This window comes from Medicago sativa, chromosome 4, assembly GCF_051527215.1.
Source record: "Medicago sativa cultivar Bolivia chromosome 4, Bolivia_mono, whole genome shotgun sequence".
NCBI lineage: Eukaryota > Viridiplantae > Streptophyta > Magnoliopsida > Fabales > Fabaceae > Medicago > Medicago sativa.
In genome coordinates, this window is record NC_140752.1 from 70,452,233 (window position 1) to 70,477,014 (window position 24,782).

At 32.6% G+C, this 24,782-nt stretch overlaps 1 protein-coding gene across 4 annotated transcripts; it reads right to left on the reverse strand.

The window, feature by feature from the left end:
• Positions 1-7,171: 7,171 nt before the first annotated feature.
• Positions 7,172-23,362, reverse strand: LOC146931382 (P-loop containing nucleoside triphosphate hydrolases superfamily protein). 4 transcript variants are annotated; one of them, XM_085702885.1, is made up of 25 exons: positions 23,175-23,362; positions 21,893-22,496; positions 21,685-21,809; positions 21,442-21,536; positions 21,086-21,340; positions 20,596-20,692; positions 20,394-20,448; positions 16,973-17,038; positions 15,416-15,573; positions 14,839-14,909; positions 14,554-14,748; positions 14,392-14,430; positions 13,511-13,618; positions 12,846-12,935; positions 12,569-12,644; positions 12,042-12,138; positions 11,885-11,954; positions 11,608-11,784; positions 11,391-11,513; positions 10,122-10,205; positions 9,345-9,529; positions 8,383-8,521; positions 8,123-8,182; positions 7,854-7,925; positions 7,172-7,705 (listed from the first exon to the last, which is right to left on the reverse strand). In XM_085702885.1, the coding sequence occupies exons 2-25, from the start codon at positions 22,462-22,464 to the stop codon at positions 7,586-7,588; spliced, it is 3,129 nt and encodes a 1,042-aa protein (XP_085559011.1). In that variant the 5' UTR covers positions 22,465-22,496; positions 23,175-23,362; the 3' UTR covers positions 7,172-7,585. The 4 variants fall into 4 exon arrangements, with proteins under 4 accessions (XP_085559011.1, XP_085559012.1, XP_085559013.1 ...); XM_085702886.1 differs by having other exon boundaries at positions 21,893-22,501; XM_085702887.1 differs by lacking the exon at positions 16,973-17,038.
• Between the last annotated feature and the right edge of the window lie 1,420 nt (positions 23,363-24,782).

The window sequence follows — 24,782 nt, forward strand, 5'->3', positions numbered from 1 at the left end:
AAGCCATATGTTTTAATAATGTGAGCCGCAAAAATAGAAGGTTATAGCAAAATGTGAATGGCGGGAACTTGTCAGCATAAATGAAAATTATAAGGATAATGTGTTGTGACAAATTCATGTTACGGTTTGTCGCTAGTAGCATTTCCGTATAAATAAATTGTATTTGGCTTGTTTTTACAAACTTTATGTCGACTTATTATATAAAATTATAATAACTCAAATGAGATTATTCATGGTAAAAGTATTATATTATTAAATTGATAATTTATCGATATTAATTCATTTAGGTTAGTCTAAACTTATTTATTTGAGATTTTAGAGTGTGTTCCTCTTAACGTCTTATGTATGATTATTTTCAGCGTCAATTTTGATGTGTTATGGATCTTAGTGCTAATTGTTTAATACGAAATGAGATAAAAATTGTTGTAACAATAGTTTATGTTGTAAGAGAAAGCATCAAAATGTATTTAAATAGTTTAGTTTATGTAGCTTACCTTCCACTTTTTTATGTATTGTCTTGAGTGCTCTTGGAACTTTATTTTTCGTACTTCTTTTATTCATTTCACTTTTCTGATTAATAGTCATTCAAAATATTGATGTTGCACCGAAATCCTTTCTTAACACCCTAAATAGTAAACAATTAGGTTATTAGAATATTTTATGTATATATTAATGTGTATATTATTAGAAATAATCGATAATGATTTGTCAATAATTGTATAGGAGATAAATACATTATTAACATTGATAGCTCATGAACGTTTGAGAATTAAATATGAGACTATTTTGTGTATATATCACTGATCATATAAAGATGTAATAAACAAAAAGAGGAAAATATAAAAGAACATATAAAGAGAAATAAGAGATAAACAAATAATTTATATTTGTTTTTAAAATAGTAACTACAAGTAGTATAATTTATAAAACAAAATTGAACGGTGCAAAATTTTATAAGATTATTCATAAAAAAATTAGTTATTTTGTAGATAATAAACACATAATACATAAATGTGATAAAGGTTAGAATTTACAATTATTTGTATTTTTAATTGACATATATAACATTCTTTATCATATGACATGTATGACTTTAAGATTCATATTTAATACATGAAGGATTATAAATAATGTATTCAAAATTCATGTATGTAGTTGGTTGATGATGTTCTTTATGATCTATATGCTTGTATTTGGTTGATGGTGTTTTTAGTGATTGTTATGCTTGACTCTAATATACATATTTAATACATAAAATGAGGAAAATCAGTTGTGTATTTTTTTGGTTAAAAAATCAATTATGTATGATTTATCTTAACTTTCAAATGTTGCATGGTTAGCTTAGTAGTTGTGAATCTTGGGAAAGTAGTATCCCTGAGTTAACTAAGATGGTAGAGTTGAAAACATTGTTGACCATTTGATCTCCAAGAAGTTGTGCAAATATCTATTTTAACCAAGTCGTGTCCTTAGCCACTCTTTTACCACTAAGATCTAAAACCAACTTTATAGTTTTTGTTTAATATTGAATTTTACTTTTATAATTGAAATTCTAAATTATTATTTTTATGCAAAAAGAGTTTTCTGGTTAGAAAGATGTTGAAAGTGACACCTCGACAATCCTTGTGGGTACGAACTTTCTCATCTAATTCTCAACATAACTGTTTAGACTCTTCCGTGCTATCAACTTCTTTATGTTGCGCTCGCACTCACTTCAATCGCACATTGCACTCAGTTCAATCGCACATCGCACTCACTTCAATCTTCAATCGCAAGAATGGCAAACAACGTTGTTGATGAGGTTGGTTTTTTCTCTATTTTTTCTTCAAACCTTTTCTTCTGATTCTCATTTTCTTTTTGTGCAATGTTCTGATATATTTTTTATATGTTTATAACAAAATCATCACAAAATTCAATCCTTAATGGAGACAATAGTCTTCGCATTCAATAATTTGAAGAAGCTTTTAGGATCTAAGGGACAGATCAAGAAAGAATTAGTTTCAAGTAAACTTCACTAACCTATTATTTACTAATTACATTGGAATTATTGTGAAATTAATCTACTGTGTTGTTGATTTGATAGAATTTGAATATGAAACGTTCGCTTTCTCTTCACTGTCATTGTCTCGTCACAATGCTTCTTCATTCTTCGCTCGATCAGAGTCGATAATCGACTTTAATCTCTCCCTCAATTCTCTGAAACGGGATATTGAATCTGTTACATCCCCACCCTGCTCCGAAACATCTATTCCACTACCAATACTCTGTTAATCGCCGTCTGGACTCCAGTCTCCTCCACACCGCAATTCACCCTTGCTCTGAAACATCTATTCCACTACCAATACTCTATGAATCGTCGTCTGGACTTCGGTCTTCTCCACACCGCACTTCGTCCCCATCGGGTATCCGACGTTACTTCACAATGGACTTTTTGGTCAAGACTACTTTGTTGTTGATTTCCGCGACGTTGCTTTTGGGATGCTAATTTATTTACTAATTCTTTTGTTTTTAAGCGATTTTTACGTTATTAGTTATTCATTAATTTTCCCCAAAAAAAATGTGAATGGAGGGAACTTGTCACGGCATACATGAAAATCATAAATCTATGGATGGGTGATTAACTGTGTCGATGTTGCTTATTTATGTGTGGCCTCCCATATCCGATCTCCAACACGGTTAACAATCTCATGAATATTTTCATTCACTTTTTTATTTTGTTTTACTTTCTTTTTTCTAATAAATTGTAAATGGTTTGTTTTACAAAATTATGTCGACTTATTAATATAAAATTATAATAACTCAAACGAGATTATTTATGGTAAAAGTATTAAAAAATTAAATTGCTAATTTATTGATATTAATCCATTTGAGTTGCTCTAAAATTATTTATTTGAGATCTTAGAGGATGCTCCTCTTAACGTCTTATGTTTGATTATTTTCAATATTAATTTCGATGTATTTTGAATCTTAGTGTAGAATTGTTTAATACGAAATGAGATAAAACTGTTGTAAGAATAGTTTATATTGTAAGAGAAAGCATTAAATTGTATTTAAATCGCTTAGTTTATGTAGCTTTCCTTCAATTTTTTTATGTATTGTCTTCGGTGCTTTTGGCACTTTTATTTTCGTGCTTCATTTATTCATTTCACTTTTCTGATTAATATATACTTATCATTCAAAATATTGATGTTGCACATAAATCATTTCTTAAAACCCTACATAGTAAACAATTAGGCTATTAGAATATTTTATGTATATATTAATGTGTATATTATTAGAAATAATCGATAATGATTAGTCAATAATTGTATAAGAGATAGATACATTATTAACATTGATAACTCATGAAAGTATGAGAATTAAATATGAGACTATTTTGTGTATATATCACTAATCATATAAAGATGTAATAAACAAAAAGAGGAAAATATAAAAGAACATATAAAGAGAAATAAGAGATAAAAAGATAATTTATATTTGTTTTTAAAATAGTAACGACAAGTATTATAATTCATAAAAAAAATTGAACGGTGCAAAATTTTATAAGATTATTCATAAAAAAATTAGTTATTTGGTAGATAATAGACACATAATACATAAATGTGATAAAGGTTAGAATTTACGATTATTTGTATTTTTAATTTACATATATAATATTCATTATCATATGAAATGTATGACTTTAAGATGCATATTTAATACATGAAGAATTATAAATAATGTATTCAAAATTCATGCATGTAGTTCGTTGATGATGTTCTTTATGATCTATATGCTTGTATTTGGTTGATGGTTGGTGATTGTTATGCAATATACATATTTAATACATAAAAATGAGTAAAGTCAATTGTGCATTTTTTTGGTTAAAAAAATCAATTATGTATGATTTATCAAATATTCAAAATTTAAATTTTACTTTCAATTTGTATGATTTATCTGAACTTTCGAATGTTGCATGGCAAGCTTAGTAGTTCTGAACCTTGTAACGTCTAATTTTAAGGGTTTATAAAAAAAAATTAGAATTTAAGCCAATGAATATAAAGTCTCTTGATAATGGAATAAAATAAAAACTAAAACGTAGCAGCAGCAGCAATAATAATAATAATAATAATAATAATAATAATAATAATAATAATAATAATAATAATAATAATAATAATAATAATAATAATAATAAAAGAACAACAACAATGATGATGATCATAATAATACTTGTCCACAAATAGACTAATAAAATCCATGAGTAGTTCCATCCAATTGGAAAATCTTAAAGGAATAAAATTTTGAAAATTGGACATTTAATAACTAATTCGAAGATAAGAGTACGAGGTAGACAGTGTGTCTACTTATTTCCAATCCACTAACCTAATCTAAAATAAATAAGGAACTCGTAAGGTGTCGAACTCCTCAGCTCCCAACGTCTTCTGCCTCGGTCTCTAAATCTGAAAACAACACTCTAATAAGATACAAAATCCCAGCAAATAATACACACAGGTTTGAAAACGAGTATTGTTCTCAGTCGGCACAATAACCATAAAAATCTATCATAGCATCCGCTTTCTTTCTAAAATAGTCTTTAAAATATACATAATTAATACAAATAAATCAATCAAAATATCATTGTTATGTGGAGCATCAGCTCATCTAATATGGGGTACAGGACTCATTCATATGGAGCACTTATCTCATCAGGGTAAGTAATTATGGGGTACAAGACTCATCTATATGCTCATCCAGGCAAGTAACTATGGGGTATAAGACACATCCATATGAAGCACAAAACTCATCTCATGTGGAGTACAGGACTCTCCTCTATACGAAAGCACATAGCTTAAGTAACTGTGGAGTGTGTACTCATCCATATGAAACACATAGTTCATCTCAAACACATTTAAAAATTGTAGAAATATTTTTTATTATAACAATTTTTTTGAGAAGATATTTTCATTATAACAATTATCTCTATAAAATTATAGTATATTAGTGTAACTAATATAATAGTATTTCTTCACGTAACAACCCATATGTACACCTGTGTACTCTTGGAATACAAAGTAGCACCAAGATACAAATAAATATCTTCATAGCCAACGAATTAAAATTAAAACGTTTATTAATTAGCTTCATTAAATTATGAATCTCATAATGGCTACGTATATGTATACATAGTAAATAATCTCTCAAACCGAAACCGCTCCTGACAATTGATAATCATGTAAATTGTAAACAATAATTCATAGCATAGTAAATCAAGGTATGTACAGGGAATGAAGGACATATATATGTATAAAAATAGTATCTCAAATGACGCATATATAATCAATTTATAACTTATCATCTAGAGGAAGTAAATCGACGTCTTAAAACAATATAATTTCATGTTTTTTTTGAAGGAATATAATTTCATGTTTGACAACTAAACCTGAGAAGATTCTAAATAGTTAGTTATTAAATGGTGTGAATACTAGTGGAATATTAAATGACGCATATATAATCAACGTAGGAGATTGCAAGGTGTTAAATTTTTTAAAGTTTTTCTAAATAGTTAAGTTGTTTTTGTTTGTGTTAGTTACTAATAATTTTGTGATTGCTTAGGAAGGGTGACTTGAATCATCACTTGAGTTTCATTTTGATTCTAAAATAGAAAGGACTTTTAGGAGAAGGAGAATGTTTTCCAGATCTAAGACCAACCCTCACTTAAAGGTAAGAAGATACATTTAAGTTAAGATTATTCCCTTCCTATCTTAAATGAGGAGGTTAAAGATGTCAAGAAACCCTTGCAACCTAAACAATCTATTGAGAAGCCTAAGGAACTAGTGCAAGAAGATAAAGGTAAGAAGCCTCGTATCAACTCAAGGCTTGCCAGAAGAAACCTCATTTGCACATTGAATGTGATTCCTTGCAAAACAAGCCTCTGGTTTTTCAAATTAATTGGTTTCAAATTAATCTTGTATCACATGTTCTGAAAAATGCCACTGATGAGGTAATTTCTCATGATCTTGGTGGTAAGTCATCTCCAGTTATAGAGAAAATCTCAACAGCTTAGTTTCAAAAAAGTGGTGAGTGCCATTTAGAAACAAAAGGCAACAACCTTAATATTAATAAACCTGAATCAGCAGTGGAGGTTACCATGTGATAGTTGACTCAGATAAGAACAAGGTGAGTGAAGATGTCAACATGGCGAAGGACGACGACACTCATGTTAAGGTTGATATACCTGAGATTCGGCAATAATAGCATTGATTCACATGGATATAGAGAAAAATAATTTTCCCTTTGTGGACATTATTAATAATGAAGATTTTATTCCCAATACTATTGATCAGGGAGACGTACATAAGAAGAATGGGGAGTTGCAGTCTATTCATGTTGATGATCAACAAACTTTGAGCCAGTAGGAGGTCCCCAAGAAAAGGATGCTGATCTTCAGAAGCAGAACCAGGTCACTGACATTGTGATTGACGACCGAGAAATTTGAAAGGTTACAACCCCTAAAGCTCATGAATCACCTAAGGAGACTAACCATGCAACTAAGAAGTTGGTAGTTCCTGATATCGTTTCTGCTTTGGAAAATTTTGAACATGATAAGAAAATTGTGGTGATCAATTCTACTTAATCTCACGATGAGTTTGTTCCTGATAACCAAAGTTACAATTTTACATTAGTTGTTAACTATAAAGAGCTCAATCCTAAGGTTCAAATGGAATTGCAAGCAATTGGTGAGTTTTGAGTGGTGCTCCTAAAGACGAAATATTTCTCAAAACCCCAAGTCCAAGTCTGCAGGTGGTACTTACCGGATACCACACTCGTTCAAGGGGCTCAAACTCTCAATGAACCTTCTTTTTGGAAGACCTGATTTCAGCTTGTTTCTGATCAGATTATAAAGGTTACTATTTCCTTAGAAGGCAACGTATGGATATAATATGATTCTTAAGTTGCAATCATAGATTTTTCAAACTAATTGGAGTTTAACAGAATTGCATACTCTTCACCATATACATTCTTTTAGGCGCGTAAAACCAAAAGCACTATCTGTTTACGCAAAGAGGAAAAAAAAAACAGATTTTTGCCTGCTGTGAAACCAAAAATGTTAATCAATACAATCTTAATTTCATATACTATGTTTCATTACGAGCCTTTATTTTAATAACACACAACGCAAGACAGAAACATATACGGCAGAACACCATATAAAAATATTTAATTATTAAACATTGCCAACATAGAAAAAATAGTTGGGGTAATTACCCCTATTGTTAACATATATTCCTACACAAAATTAGAGGCTACCTACATTTCATTACAAATATATTGTTACTTGTACTACTCAACATTTCCGTGCAAAAACAGAATGAAAGTACACCTTGAACCATATGAATAAATTAGGGGAATACATTGCTTATACCAAAAACTACACCAACAAGGATACCAAATAATAATTTGGCAGAAGCTGTGAAATGCAGAGGGAAATGCAGAGGCCATTTAAAAGTGTAAAGTGAAAATCTATCTAGAGCTCCTTTGCCATGTTGACTTGTGTAAATTTGTGACTTGTGTAAATTTGGTAGTAAGTTACTAATGAACCCTTCCTTCAAGATCGGTCCCCAAATCCGAATGGTGATTTTGTTCTACTACCGCCTTCACCATACATTTCATTCCACTTCCTTAACTCATTCATGCTTGTTGCATCATAGGCAACAGATGGACCCACCTACATATATGACGAGCCAGTTATTTCACATTTGGACTACTAAGAATAGGAACATAACAATTCAAATGTTACAAATATATATATATATATATATATATATATATATATATATATATATATATATATATATATATATATATATTTATACCTTGGATTTTGCTTGCACGAAATCATCCAAATTAAGGGGCCTTAATACCGAAGTTGTAGTATCATTGTCTCTCTGTGTAAGCCAAAAAAATAGTATCATGTTTGTTAGCAGGCAAACAAATTCAATTGAAGTACCAACATACATGGCAGTGCCGGGTGGAAAGAAGATAAGGTGAAAGACAAAAATCTTGACAAGAAATCCGAAGCAAGTTTTGTGTATTGGCTGCATGTTTATCAAATTCAGTGCGAACAATTTTATAGTCCACGTACCTTCTTTTCTTCTTCTAAGAGCTCTTGAACAGGTCTATATGCTGCAGCGACACAGAGGTTCTGCCAAATATAAGCACAAAGCAGCATGAGATATATGACTGGAGACGGATAACCAGAGAATATTATGTATTGCAGCAAAAGAAACGCATGAAAATATTCCGCATTATGTTCGTCATGTGAGGAATCTGAGGGTTGAGAGGCAAATTAATGGAGTGCCTAAAATATAAGGGTTTCTATCAGATGCACATGACAATGTTTACCTTCAAATCACTGCCAGAGTATCCTTCAGTCAAGCTAGCAAGTTTGTCGTACTGAAAATCATGATTCAGATTTTCTTTTGCAAGAAATATTCTTAGAATCTTCATTCGATTCTCCACGTCTGGTAAATCAACATATATCCTAGAGAAATACGAGCTCAGTTAGCAAAGGTGTACTTGCATTTGTCACATACCTCCCAAATGTAAATGTAAACTTGAAATTTAAGTAAACTATTTGACAATATTAACAGTACATCAATATATTTATTGAATTTTTTCCCTTGGCTGTAAAAGCTATTAACAATTTTTCAAATAAATACATATGTATAAATCTATCCATGGGCCTCTATCAGAATAAATTAAGCTTTAGAGAGTGTCACTCGGAGTTGCCAAGAGTTGTTGGTAGGAAATCTGGAGTGGCATCAGATGCCTGGCAATCCCCAGGTGAAGAAATATTTTATTTCTAATAATATAATATTTATAAAAATATTCTAGTTTTCTAAACAATAGTTTCTTAATTTATAAATTGTAACAAGAGTAAATCTTATTAAGCTTATGCTTCACAAAGAGTAATAGGAAACACTGAACATATCATTATAGTAATTTTGGTTAACATAAATTATCCATATAATGGTCACTGTAATCTCATTTATCATGCTTCGCTTTCTTATTTACTTATGGTACATGTTGCCTTTTGTAATAATAATAATATGCAAGATATCAGTCACATTACATTATATATAACTTTTTTTTCTGAGTACAGTTAAATCCTTCAAATTCAACAATTTGATTCATAACACCCCCAATTTCTTAAGTAGAATTAAGGACTTCGTCAATTTGAAAGAAAAAAAATATTATTTCATGTTTTCACAAATAATTGCAGAAGTGACACCAGAAGATAATGATCATAACTCATAAGTTATAACCCTTCAGCCAATATTTCTAGAAGGAATCTTACAGTTTACCTTCTGGGTAAACGACGAATAACAGCATCATCAAGGTCAAATGGACGGTTTGTTGCACCAAGAATGAGAATTCTTTGATTTTCTTTTGACCTCAATCCATCCCACGCTGCCATGAACTCATTCCTCATTCTTCTAGTGGCCTCATGCTCATGAGCACCACCTCGAGCCCCAAGCAAACTGTCTACCTACGATATAGATTCTAGTCAGAAATCAATTTTCTAATTCGTGATAGAGTTAGATAAACTGATAAAGCGTAGATAAACAAAAGAAGGAAGATTGCCAGTAAACTTCAGATTTTTTTTTCCACATTTGAGGGTCCATCTCTGGAAAGTAGAAACTATTTTTTGGCACGTAATAGTTTATTTTTTAAAAAGCGACTTTTAGATTGGATTGCATTGAATTTAATTTAGAAACAAGCCGATTGGATGATAGAATTGGATTTGATTTTTTTTTCTCAGTTCACATACAATGCTAAAGATAAGTGCTATATATTCTGTGTGAAAAACTTTTTTCTCTTTCTAATTCAATTAATCGCTTGAACTGACATGATTAGTCTTTTAAAGTTCCACGTTAAATTATTATTGAACTTCTTGAATTGCATTTCTTTCTGTTGCATTATCAAATCAAAATAATGAACAAAAACATCAATATCAGAAGAGATTGAAAACGCTGCAAAATTTAATGTACCAGAAAAAGTACAGTCTATTTCTAGAAAGCCATTGCATGCTTATAAAAGCAAAATCAGAGATGAGAGAAGGTATGCATTCACACACTCACTTCATCAACAAATATAATGACAGGTGCAAGCTTGCTGGCAAATGAGAAAAGCGCTTTCGTTAGTTTCTCAGCATCTCCAAACCACTGTATCAGCAAAGAAACAAAAAATAAAGATATTGTTAAATGAGATGATTAGAATTGCTTGAGAGAAATTACTCTCAGCCTTGTTATTTATAACCAAGTGATTGCAATCAAATCTACAGCTAAATTCCTTGATTGTAGGGATAAAAACCAACAAACCTAATGATAGAGCTATTTACTCAACGTATCATAATTTAAACCTAATACATTTCTTAACAGATATCACATGATACAGAAGAAACTCGTGCGCCTTTAAACTACTGGAACAATTCATTATCAAAATTCATGAAAAAAAAAGCAAAGGAACTTGATAATAGACAAAACTAGTTAATTGTAAGCCCATTTGCTTTTCACTCAAGTTTACCCCATCTTTACATTCTCTTAGAGTGTCTTCTTAATCGTCTATGCTCCAACATTCTCATATACATTAGTTGTTCCTCGTTGACTAATCCCACTTGGAAGTCTAAAATTTCCCCTATGGTCAAATCTTTCATAGGATAGTAGTACTTAATCATGTAAATATTAAGGTCTACTTTAGAAACAGAACCAACATGTTTTTTGCATAGTTAGGAAGCTAAGATCTTATGAAGGTGCCCTTACAGCTAAGCTGTTTCTCATCGTATCCTAAAAATATTTGGCAAGAAAAAAGAAGCTACGATTTAAAGTTACTGTTTTAAGCAGTTCTCCGGTGTATTTGGTTAGAAAGGAATGTGAAGCTTTCAAAGGTTCCTCATTTCCTTACATTTGTTATTGAACTAGATTGTGTTTTTAGCTTTTCACTGATGCTTGAGTACATTGTTGCTTGAAAAGAGTTTCTATTACTAACATGCAAAGAAATCAGACTCTGCAATTTTGAGCCACTTATGTGTTTTATTTTTCCTTAAAAATCATCTTACTAGGTGGAGTTGGGTATGGATCAATTGATGCCATTTGACTCTACCAGCGAGCCAAAAAAAAATTGTCAATTTCATTTAGAGCACATTTCAGCAATGTTATCAATCTCTCACTTTCCATATCCACATCTTTCACGGCTTCCAGTACTAGGTAAAATAAAGAAGAATATTACGAGGAAAAAGTAATAACTTGACAGATCCGCTACAGCCTAATCCTTGCTTGGACCAACGGCCTAATTTTAATTGCAATAAAAGTATCAACTGAAAAAGGCAGACATGCTATAATCGAAATTACCTTTGAAGTAAGGGTTGAACCAGTTACACTGATAAAATTTGCACCAGCTTCTGTTGCAAGTGCCTTCGCCAGAAGGGTTTTCCCAGTTCCAGGAGGACCAAAAAGTAAGATTCCTTTGCAGGGCTGAAAAGTTTCCTCAAATTTATTATACACAACAAAAGATAACAAAACTGATTTTGTTAGAATCAGAATGCATACAAGAAACAAGGACCATTACCCGCAACAAGTTTCCATGAGAGAAAAGCTCAGGTCTTCTCATTGGAAGAATAACAAGTTCCTGAAGTGCCTTCTTAACATCTTCAAGAGCGCCTATGTCATCAAACTTCACCCCAATTTCACCAGGAGCTACAACGGCGGAAACGAAATTGCTCTCAAATTCATCCTTCGCAAGGTTCTGTAACCATATTTTGTATGATCAAAAACAACGTAAGATAAAAAAGGCTGAGCTTATGATCACTTATAATTTATAAGTAACAGTAAAATAAACCACATGCCTTGAGGTTCTGAGAAGATTTCCGTGACATAGTTTCCATGCCTTTCATCCTTGAGATTGCAATTTCAAGACTTCACACAAGGGAAAGAACAAATAAATGAGTTATAATTCTGCCTGAATAAATATATACAATAGAATGATAGGATTTACCCGTATACCTTTCGCGAGGTATGCACAATCTTTCTCCTTTGATAGAAGGAAGCAGGCATGATGATAAGTAATGATTTTTTGCCCAGCCTACCAGTTTCTCAGCTTCTGAAAACAAAATTGAATGACAAAAATCATGACATGCAAACACATGAAGTTCGATCATGGCAATTATTAATGATGCCTATACAGGGAACTAGTCAAAGATAGGAAAGTATGAAGTATTACGTATAGAATAAAGCTTTACAGATTCCCAATGTACTAAATAATGTTGTACTTCACATAAGTACTTCCGATTTTTGTAATTCCTCAACAGTTCCCCCCTTAGGGAACTTTTTTTAGAGGAAAATGTTAGTTGTTAGAGTGTTATGTTGTGGCCAGGGTTTGAACCCTAAACCTCCCTCATACTCCTTCCAATGTTCCAGCTCAACCACTTTATGTTAGAAGGTACTCGTACAATCAATGAGGAAGAAAAGACTATAGCATACAATACAAGATAACAAGTGAAACAGTTTTGAAATTAACTAAAATCTCTTACTTTGCTTAGTTATAACGATGCCATCGGTATTCACATGCAAGAGGTCTGTGCACGATAGCTGATGTTCTTCAAGAACCTGCGACATGAAAATCCAGCTATATATGCTTAATATTGATGGTGTGAAATGCATTCATAGAAAACATACTCCGAGGTCAACATACTTGACATATATATTTGGGAGGGGGGATGGATTGAACAAGAAAAATCATCAAAGTATGACAGTTTTGAGACAAAAATATATTTAACACTACATGTGCATAGTTTTACTGAGAATTACCTTTCGTAGTTCATTCAAATTACTACGTGATATCACAATTTTCCTGTCTTCCTCGAGTTGTTTTTTGAATACTGTCTGTAAATTCTCCTCCTGTAATGTATCATAAAGAATATCAGACGAAACCATGACATAAACAACTATTAGAGTCATACATATCAAATTGTACATAAGGTCAAAAGCCTGATAATCCTCAGTCTACAACCTTAGAGGAGATACAAAGACAATCAACAGCTAAACCAATATATGATTTCCGTTTTAATTACATAAAGAATTGTAAGTGCCAGTTTAATTTGTGAAAATGCTTCTATTTTCAATGTTCATTTACGATTGTTACTTCTAATTACAAAAATGCTGCACTATTTTCAGAAATATATACATACAGATGTACATAGTCCAAATCTTCTTCTAGTATGTTAGTTTACAAATATATGTCTGACTTGTCTTGATAAATACAAATTTCTTCCATGATACGTGTATATAGGCTATAGCCATTTAATGTTATTGTTTGTACAGTAGTGATGGAGATGGTGCCCTGAAATCCTTAAACTTAAAATGTTTGATATTGGTTTTTGAGATGTGTTGGAACTCTCTAAGTATTGGTACTTCATAGTAGTATAGAGAAAAATATGATTACCTTATGAAGATGCAAAATACAAAACAATTACCTTTGGTGGATGTACACTCAAAACATTAGAGAAGAGCTTGTTAATATCATCCTCTTCTGATGTCTTTCCCCCTTTGAATCCATCAGTCAGATGCTTCAAAGAAAGAGGCTGTAAACAAATATGAAAATGGATTAAATAATAAGAACCCAAGAAAAAAAATGGCGATTTTCATAATGCTGCAGTTATTATTTTATTGACCACTGATTTCTTAGTCATATTCAGTTCAACAGTTGATAAAGCAGAGACACGCAATAGGACAAATTATAATTACACTTACAACAACAACCAAACCTTATCCCACTAAGTGGGGTCAGCTACATTGATCAAATTATGCCATAGTTTTTTATCAAAACCCATATTTGGATCAAACTCATTAACCTCTAAATCTTTCCTAATAGTTTCTCTTATAATTGCACTTGGGCAGCATAAAATTGACAGTAAAAAATGGTTGTAAAAGAAATAACAGTTCATAAATAGAATAACCAGATTTGAAAACAAATTAAGCAAAGGAACGTCAAATGCATGGGAACATGATAGCAATTTAAGACATTAAAGAAATGAAATTCTCAAATTAACAATCAATATCATTAGTTACTCTACAAAGCATTTACTCATATTGATTGATTGTTGACGTTAAGTTTTCTTAAAGTAAACAAAGAATTATTGCTATTAGAAAGGGAAAAAGGTACATTTCCAGGACGGAAAAAGCTGACATCAATTCCAATAATGAATAAATTCTACGTAGTTACAGTTATCAAAATGCTATAGCCTATAGTTAAGAATAATAGTGATTCAACATCAGCATAATTTGAACCTAAAAACATTTAACCATACAATATTTAAGGAAATGCATAAATTTGTAGAAAGATAGAAAGCATTACCAGCTTAGCAACACGTCCAAAATTTGGAAGTATCATTGTCTGTCAAGCATTGCATATAGGAAGAAAGTTAAAATGATATTATTCGCTAAATGAAATCAATACATTTGAGTCAGACATTAAGAATATAATACTTCATGAAGATAAATGACAATTAAAGCTTACAAACTTCTCCTTCTCCTTTGATCCTGAATGAACTTTGTTTTGCCCACAAATCAATACTACAGGGCCATATAATCGGTCAAACATCTCCTCAACCTTGTGAAAAAACTCATTTCGGTTTGACTTAGGAACTGATTTATGCAACCACTGTGAACTATCCGGAAAATACACTATAAGAGGTCTTTTGGAATTCAAAACCTGAAAAAGCAATAGACATGTGTCACCTATCATTAAAACAAGATTTTGATTCATTTATTATGAGATTCCAAAATTAACAGAGCACTATACCTCACACAAAGCCTCCACTGCTATGTAGCAATCATGTGATTGAGCATCAAGATCATTCTCTATGTCCTTAACTGTTTGAAAAGTAAAAAATTCTTAGTTTGCTTAGTCAGGAGAACTAACATAATTTACTATCCCTAAGGGAGGAGTAAAGTTCAAATACTTGTATCAGAGTAGCTGCAGCAAGGGTATAAAACTCAAGAAACTGCATCTATGTCCTAGGACAGAAAGTACTAATTCAACCTCTGATAATAATTAATAAGTTTATAAATTATAATAACTTAACCATCAAACACATAGCAGCGTGTATTTAACAGAGATCAAGATAACTCACTCAGTTCAATTAGGCTAAAAAACATTACTTTCTAAATATAAAAATAAAAAATACGCTTGGGAAAAATGTCAAACTCCATTGCCACTTTAAGAGCCAACAGATGCAGATTAGTTAAATTGTTCAAAATAAAATTTGAAAACATAAAAGTATTTCCCGACAATCAACTACACATAGAAAGTACAAGGAAGTTGACTTAAAAGTTACTAAGATTGAAGTTCTTCAATATTTTGAATCAGGAAAATGTACCATTTATCCAATAAACTGATGGTTTTGCACGACCGTTGTTAAGGTTTTCCACCTCGCTTTCATTAGCCTTCTCTTCATTAACATCCCAGATGACAGCAACTCGGTCTCCATTAACCTCATATATCTCTCCTTTCTGACCGTTAGATAAACTTATTTCCCTGCAATATATATATACAGTTGGTTAATTGCCAAAAAAAAAAAAAAAGCAATACCTGCAAGCTATAAGCATCTCAGAGACTTATAAATTCTCATTTGCATGCAATATGTTGTTTATATTAATATAAAATAATTTGAGGGTGATATTAAAGGAAAGTCACACCATAATTTTAAATGTGGCATAAGATAGACAAAAAACTAATCTTATACATCTTACTATCAATTAGTACTCCACCCTAGTATCAGATATAAAACCAATGACCAGAAAAGGGAAACACAAATACATGCAGAAAAAACATACAAGATGAGCAAAGCAGCAACATATAAAATCACAACTTATGAATATTACAAATTTGTAACATGCAAATAGAAGACAATGCTACAATATATTTAAGGCAAGACGTTTGGTCGTCTGGAATTTTATTAAGAATGAATAACAAGAATGTAGATTTACAAAAATGCACAGTCAGAGATACAAGTCAAAATGCAAGCCATTGATTATGCCTTCTGCCCTAATAAAATCTACAACATGAATAACCAAACTATCACACAAATGTTAATAGAAATAGAAAATGTAACTAATTCATAATCTACTCTTCCACAATTGTTATGATTCCATGCCCAATCACTTCATTAAGGAACTAACGTAAATTCCCCAAAGCAGTTAAATAAGGAAATAAGATGATATATATTAGGTAAGTATCAGATCACAAGTAGACAACCCAACAAAAAACTCTTAGGTAATAAATTCCTCAAAGCAGTTAAATAAGGAAATAAGATGAGATATATTAGGTAAGTATCAGATCACAAGTAGACAACCCGACAAAATAACTATTTGGTAAGTATCAGATCACAAGGGAAAAACAAAGAAACCTTTCACACACCCAAAATAGAAGCAGAAACCTAAAACAGATTGTCTTTGTCGGCATTTAAGTTAACATTGCACTCAAATGACCAGCTGCTGTTAGCCGAATGTTAAATTGTGTTGTAACAAGGTGCACAAATAGACAAGAGGGAGAGGAGAAATAGTTAAGAGTTAATCACGGTTCAACCTATGGCGAACTATGGACTGGAACATGGACATAACAGAGGTAATTAAATATGATAAATGAAAAATACAAGGAGTAACTGCTCAAAACTCAAACCCTGATCCCAATACAACCAATAACTAACTCAGATTTCCAACAATTTGCAATTTAAACACCGACTTCAAACATACTCATATGACTATAAAATTCCTTGATGGGTTGAATTGCTTTCTTTTTCGGGTTAGGCTTTGGTCGGCACAAAAAAAATCAGTTTAAATATTTAAAATAAAAGCGATTTTAGGAAAATGCCAAAAGGCGGGAGAGGCACTTAACAGTTTAATTTTTACACAGGAAAAAAAGCTTAAAAACCCACCTTTCAGGTATAATAATATAAGCACTAGTTGGACCATCAGATGTCGGTATCTTCCCCAGTGCAATCCTGTGATAAAAGTATATATGCCAATGTCAGGTGATTGCTAACTTAAAGTCCTATGGGGATGATGCGTTGTGTTGGTTTTACAAGAAACAGTCAAGGCAGGTTTCTAGAACCACGCCTTCAGTGCTCAAAATAACTGAGAGCCTGCTCAAAATTGTATTATACTCCATCCATCCCAAAATATATGTCACTTAAGAACTTCGCACACGAATTAAGAAAAGTAGTTAATTTTGTATCGGAAAAAGAAATTATGAGTTACAAAATTATCTGTTAAATTTATGATTATGTGTCAAAATCGGACACTGTTAGAAAGAGAGAAAATCAGAATTTGTATTCTTATTGATTGTGAAAATTGCATATAGAATAAACACAATATATAGTAGTAATTGATAGGACTTGCTAATTCTAAGCCTAACAATAAATTGAATTCCTAATAATAATTATTAGGAATTGATTATTTGATTCTAACACTCGCTAAAGCTTACTAAGCTTTCAGCTTGTTATAACGGGTGGGAAGTAATGTGAGGAAATAGAAAAGGCAGGGCTGTAGCTTGAAAAATTATAGCGGGGCCAAAGGTAATTGTAGCAAAGACAGTTGTGCTCATTGGAGGATTCCTAAGGTGGTTATGGTGGCGTTCAGGAATGTGTCTCACCTGGTTAAATCACAGCTGGATGCAGAGAGAAACCCAACAATGGAAAAGAGAAGCACCGGATGAAGCACAGTGAATGCGCATAACATGATGGAAGCAAGACAGAAATGTGGACCAGCTGAGAGTGAATAACGGAAGGAGAAATTGTGAAATATTACGCCGGAAGGATGACACAAAGGTCAAGAACCAATCGGAAAATAGCTTGCTGGAAAATTCCCCAAGGAGCGGCGCTCCAACGACGGTATCGTTCAGGTGGCTGGACTGGTAACAGCGTTAATATCACGGTGGTATCAATGGTGATTGATGATACACGCCGGAGAAGGTCCACCAAAGAAGAGATGTGTTGCTCGAAAACGAATAGCCGAAAAAATAATCATCGAAAACAAATAACATGTTTGGAGGCTCACGGGAAAGAGATGCAGAAGCACTAGAAAAGTATGGAAACTTGAAGGAAACTTAGGTTTTTGGCTGCCGGCGGCAACTTGTCGCCAGCAGAAGCTTTAATGAACTCCAATAGTCACATGATCAAATCCTGCTCCGACACCATGTTGAATTTATGATTTTGTATGTTTAAGTCAAACTACACTTACCTCTATTTATAATAGCATATAGAATAAATATAATAAATACTAACCGTAAATTGAAATCCTAATAATAAATATTAGAATTTGATTTTTCGATTCTAACATTATCCTTCATTAATAGTATAGGAAAGGGGTATAGTAGAAAAAGAAACATTGGTGATTCATTGATATTGTAAAATGAAATATAAAATGGGGCAAATTATATACTGTGGGACAGAGGGAGTAGTACCTTTTCTATAAGCAATATTACATTTCATGTTTAACTCAGAGTCTCGTAACAAAGGCTTCGAATCAAGTCTTTTGGAAGGAACATGGATTTTACATAGCTACTTAGGTACCAAGTCCCAAGACAGTTACTAAAACTACTACTGTTCATAAGTTCAGAATTACATGACTTGTGCCCACTACCTGAGTACTTGCACCAAACACACTTAAGCAGGTTATCCTAGAACTTATTGTAATCAAGTAAAAACAAAACCTTTTTATAAAGCAAAACTATGACATAAATGAAATCATTCGCCAATTATTGGCATATATCAGTATTGTCAAATGGAGCCATGGCACAATGGGGTGGCGAATTTCTGAAAAACTACCATAGGCAGTTTGTGAAAGGATGCCGCCATGTCGGCGCCATAGGTCACAAAGGCGTGTTCATATGGCGGTTTTTAAACCTTTCGTCAACGACAACACTGGCATTTATAATTCCATCAAAAAGTTCTAAAAAAATTAATAAAATCCGCCACAAGGTGAAAGGAGAGGGGAAAGACTACGCCACATCGCGAGCTCGTAATAGAGAAACACAAGATATATGTTCCTAAAAAACCTAAAACAGTATCAGTATATAAAAAGAGTAAGAACACAAATTCCTTTGAAACTCTTACTATTAAAGAATTGACATTTCACAGAACGTAAAAAGAAAAATAACATAGATTTGGGATTCATACAAGTCAAATCTACCACCATCGAACAATGTCGCTCTAAACATTTGGGCTTGGGACCAAACTCAACCCCACAAAACCAACGTGGGATTTTCAACACACCCATTCACGCCCAAGATTAGACATCTGAAATTCGGACCAATGCGGTAGGAATAACATGGAAATCAACAAACACCCTCACGCCCAGAACTGGAAACTGGAGCATGGACTAATGTGGGTAGAGTAATAGAGATCTTGGCCCAATAAAATGTCTAGGATAGCCTCTGATACTATTTCAAAATTTTGGCTTGGAGCCTAACTCACCAACTTGGTAGGTGAGGACTGCCCAAGCCTTATAAGTTATAAGTGATAGCCATATCTTCATTCTTTAGTTAATGTTGGACTTTCAACAATCACCGCCGACTCCTCTATAATTACCCTCACTACAAACACATATGTTGCTGCTGCTATGACACAACAAAAATTACAGAATTAAGAATCCCATCTATTATGGAGGTTTGAGTCCCACAAAATTAAATCCCAATAAGTCATCGAGAATCTTTAAAAGTATAGTCTATAACACTTCCTATGTATCATTTATGTAGTTCTCTAGTGCACAATGCCTGCATTAATAATGGGTCTCTTTACTGGTGTCACTGCATATTTTATGAAATCCATTTGTGCATACATCGTTTCTATGATGCTCTGGCTGGCTCTGTACTGTTTCAAAGAAACTCTATCTTTTAATACTCAAATAGTCAACACATCTACTCTGTGCTTCTTGGGCTATTTGTTTTCTTTTGGCTTCTCTACTGAGGAAGATATTTAATATTCCTCGGTGCATTATTATCATTTCACTCTAATAGGTTTATTAATTTTATTTGAATTGAAAAATGAAGCATTGATTCCATTCATTTTCTACTGCTTTTGTTGGTCTCACCATCATCAAATTGTCCATCCGTTTACTTAAAAAAAGTCTACCGCAATTATTTACCGATATTAGCCATACTGCCACATGACAGCAAGAGAATAATATGGAAGCAAGTTCATCCACACTTCAATCAGAAAAATATAAGATGTGATTTCTTCAATAAATCAAAAGAAAGTCTCAACACATAAAAAAGGTAATTTGTAGGAAACAATGGGCCACAAAGTAAGCATCTCCTATCATAGTAGTAGAAGAAAGAAGGAAGAAATGTTTTATTACCTATCATCAGCATCTGAAAATTCTATTGAAGGCCCAATATACTTCACGCGGGCACCTAAAATTTTTTAACAAAGCAGTAATGTAGACAATCATGTGAATGTGGATACAAATGGGAAAATGAAAGTAAATAGGTTGCAGGTAGAAAATCACATACGGCAAGCTTATATGTATGATCAAAGTTCAACTTGGGTGAACATGTTACCTTTTCTTAGCTTAGATCCAGATTTATCAGAAGACTTGGCATCATCAGAATTTGATGACTCAGCACTATCATCTCTAGTATCTCCACCAGTGACCATCTGCCAAAAGATTAAGGGGTACGAGGTGAGATCTCAAACCATCTATCATAAAGCCCTCGATAAAATGAAAGTTTATGTTCTATAAATTGTCTATCTATCATATAAATTGAATATGTTCATATAGAAATAGAAGTTATTAACCTCTGCTAATAATAAAAAAAGTGTAAAACTATAATTATTCTTTGAGTGAATTTTAAAAACTAGCAAATAAATATGCATGAACATATTAGCATCAGAATACCACTTTTTTTAGCATCCATTTATTCTATTATCTCAAGTTTAATTCTATGCACAAAAAGCTTCCAAGGCTACCATAACAAGATACTTCATCTTACCACGGATACAAAATCAAAAAATAAAATAAAATACTTACAAAAAGATAACTGTATATACCTTCTCCAATTCTTCAACATTGTAAGGGATGAGTTTCTTAACAGCATCTTTAACTTTCTTAAGGGCAGCTTCAGCAGATGCTACAGCGTCATCTTCATTATCACTAGCATCTGACTTCGCTTCAGCGCTGCTCCACTCTTCTTCATTACTAGCATCATTATCATCCTCATTCTCCGACTCTAGAGCACCCTCTTCCCCAGATTCTGCATTATCATCATCAGACTCGGAGTCTGAAGATTGATCATCATCAATATCCTGCATTAAAATTCAGATGATATAACTTCTCTTTGCTTTCTAGCACCTGCACTGTTATAATACGAAACCATGGAATGACTTCAAATTCTTCAGAAACTTACATAAGGAGCAAGTACGCTGTTGTCAAGCACCAACAACGGAACTTGTAAATCTTGTGCAAGAGCTCTAACTACTCTCTCGCGATAGAGCTCGGTGCCTGAAGATAGAAAGACAACAAAAACATCAAGACTCAAGACAAAAATTAGAATAAACTTGTAAGTCATAGATTCTGGTGAAATAGCATCCAAAAATAGCATCCAAAGTAAACAAAAAAAGAGTTAAAATTAGTGGAATAAATTACAGACCGGGAATACTCTGAAGCAAAATTCTTCCACCTGAAGATGCAAGGTGAATGCCATAAGACGAAGCAAACTTGTTATGTCTCAAATGGGAAGCAGCACATTCTGTCAGAAGATTTTTCGTATGCTCACTACAAATGGTAATGAAGATTTTAGATAAGAGAAACCCTTAAAATTAAGAAAAGAGTAATGAATAGGGATGTGAAGTAATTACTGGATGTGATAAGGAAATGTATCCCATGAAATGTTTATTTTCTCCCATGGAACAATTCTTCTCAAAAACTCATTTTTAAACCTATCTTTTTTCGTCAAAAATTGGGATTCTTTCTTTTTACTTTCTACAGCAAGCTTCTCATTATTAAGCCATTCCTCTTGATCCAATTCTCCAAGCCGGGCATGCGAATTGGTGCATTTAACATATTGACCAGACTTATCTAGCTGATTCTTCCCCTTATCAAAATTAGCTCCATCGTTAACATGTACTTGTTTATTCTCACTTGCACCACTTCCATCGCTTTCAGAACTAAAATTGCGTATCTGACTACTCCTAAGACAAAAACTAGGTCTTTTGTTCAGACCAGTAAAACTATGTCTAGACAAAATATGACTAGATGAATCTGAACCTAAAACATCTCTTCTGATAATACCGTCATATGAAGAATATTCTTTGACGGTGGTCTTCGGTAACAAAGAATGATCAGATAACTTTGGTCTAAAAAAGTATTTTGATGGTTGCAACAACAAAGCCCATCTCCGATCTCGGCACTGTATTCTCCTCAAGTACATTGAAATTTATTATTGCCTTTCTCTAACTTTAACTGTGCTGCACAAGAATCACATCCATTAGAGATAATTCATAGTGATAAAACACCGAGTTGAGTACTCGATAGTTCTACTAATCAAACACCAACTTAGAATGCGGGTAATCAATTCACACATGTAGCCTCAGATAGATATACATAACCATGTTGTTAAATAGCAGCCATAGAGGCGCTATAGCGCTTATAGCATAGTGGAATCTGAACAAATTTCCGCAATTTGTTATACAGTGCAAAATGTCGTCAAATAGCGTTTGTGGCAGCGCTACAACACCGTCTACTACGTAGGGGAATTAGAACAAACCGATATTGTGATGATAATGAACTCACATGCAAATCAAGGTAGTAAAACATGAACAAAAACAAAACAAACAAAAAGGAAAATACCCACTAAAATTGTAGTTTAAGCATTAAAAATTCTATTTTTACCACAGCAAGATTAAGAAAACAATGAGATGAATCCTCAATGCTAATTATATGAACAAATAGGGAATAACGCCTGGAGTAAAATATCAATTCACAAAAAAACAAAAACATAAAGATCCACTTGTTGAAGCTCCAACACAAAACAACTCAGAATGTTAAAAAAAAAAAAAATAGTAATAATCATACATAATAGGAAGAAAAATGGAAGAGAAAAAAAGGATTAATTGGAGAAATCGATGAAAGAAAGAAGACCTGTTGGTGATTGGATAGGATGATTGGGAAGAGAGAGCGAGGTGAGAGTTAGGCCATAAAATAAGCGAAAGAATGTGCGAGACAAGCGTTTAAGGTTTTCAGATAATAGAACAACGAAGCTCTCTATGTGTTTGTGTTATGTTGCGAATGAAAGAAATCGAGTGACCAGTAAAAAACAATGTTGTGTTATGTTCCACTTGCCCCCTCCTGCATTGTAGGTTTGTTTAGGATGTACACCGGTGTGGGTCGACCCGCGAACCCAATCACCCAAACCAATCCAAACCGATATTTATCCGTATTTGGTCAGGGTCAAACTCGATCAAACATTTAATTTGGATATTGGATTTAGACTTAGGTACCTGTGTATCCACTTAACCTTTTTTTTCTTCGTCAAGTAGCCTAATGGCTAGAGCTCACACAATTTAATTGTGGAGAAGTGGAGTATTCGGGTTCAAACCTCAGCTCATGCATATAAAATGCAATATCCCTACCAAATGAATTAAGCTCACGGGGATTCCACCTGACCTTTATATCCTAATTAAACTTTTATTTCGTTTACTATATGTTCTTTTCATGCGTCCTACGGCTTATTTCTCAAAATATTTCTGTTTTTTGAATTTTATAATATGAACATGGGTCAGATTATACAATCTGATATATGTTTGATATAAACAACAATCAGAATCTCTCACATTTGAGAAGTTGTGGAGTTTTGCTTTTAAAAATAAACAAAAAAACAAAATTATAAATTATAAAAATTATCAAATAATAATATATACACACGCACCACATAAAAATGTTAAAAATCAAATAAGCTAATGCAGTTCTTTTTAGATTTTTTTTTTAGAATATGAAAAATTAAAAATAGGTATAAATGAATAAATTTTTTATTTTCAGAGGCGGAGTTCTATAAAAAGTCTCTAATTCAAAGTGATCTAATGTGCATTTCTTTCAATAAAATAAGGGATGAACGAATAAATGGCGGTGAGTGGTGAACTAATTGAAGGTACTTCTAAATACTGTATGAAATTTGTCTAAAAACAAAGAATAATCTTCGTTGTCCCAAAAAAAATAGGAAAGTGGCACTGACTATTGCTGGGAGCATTCCTCTAAAGATTAGAGCTCACTTATTGTGATTATCAGGAGCATTCCTCTAATGATTAAAGCTCGCTTATCGTGATAAATCAAGGATAAAGAAAAAGTTTTAATCATCATATTTCATAATAAGAAAACTCTTCTGTAGCTCCTTGACTACATCACAATCTCGAAAAACATGTAAAATGGTATTTGGTCCTTGAGGAGCATCATCCATTGTTCAAGTGACACTTGATATCATGGGTTTATTTTTCTCTTGATGTGAATCTATGAACTATTTAGAAATTTTTAAACAGACTTTTCAGCTAAAAAAAAAAATTTTAAACAGACTTTTAAGCTAAAAAAAATTGTAATCATCAAGTTCGTAAAATAATATATATTTTTTGTAATTAAATTCTACTGTTGTACTATCATTAGTCGTGCAATAGAGAGATATGGAGAGAGAAAGAGAGGTGGTAGAAAGAAGGGGAAAAAAAGGAGGAGGAGAGATAGGAAAAATTGAGGAGAGCATAA

Coding starts and splice junctions, on each gene's coding strand:
- LOC146931382 (XM_085702885.1), bottom strand. CDS start 22,464: ATGTACTTGAGGAGAATACAGTGCCGAGATCGGAGATGGGCTTTGTTG. Junction 21,537..21,684: donor TTTGCTTCAGAGTATTCCCG/GTCTGTAATTTA, acceptor TTCTATCTTCAG/GCACCGAGCTCTATCGCGAG. Junction 17,039..20,393: donor TTTTCAGATGCTGATGATAG/GTAATAAAACAT, acceptor CTTTTATCACAG/GATTGCACTGGGGAAGATAC.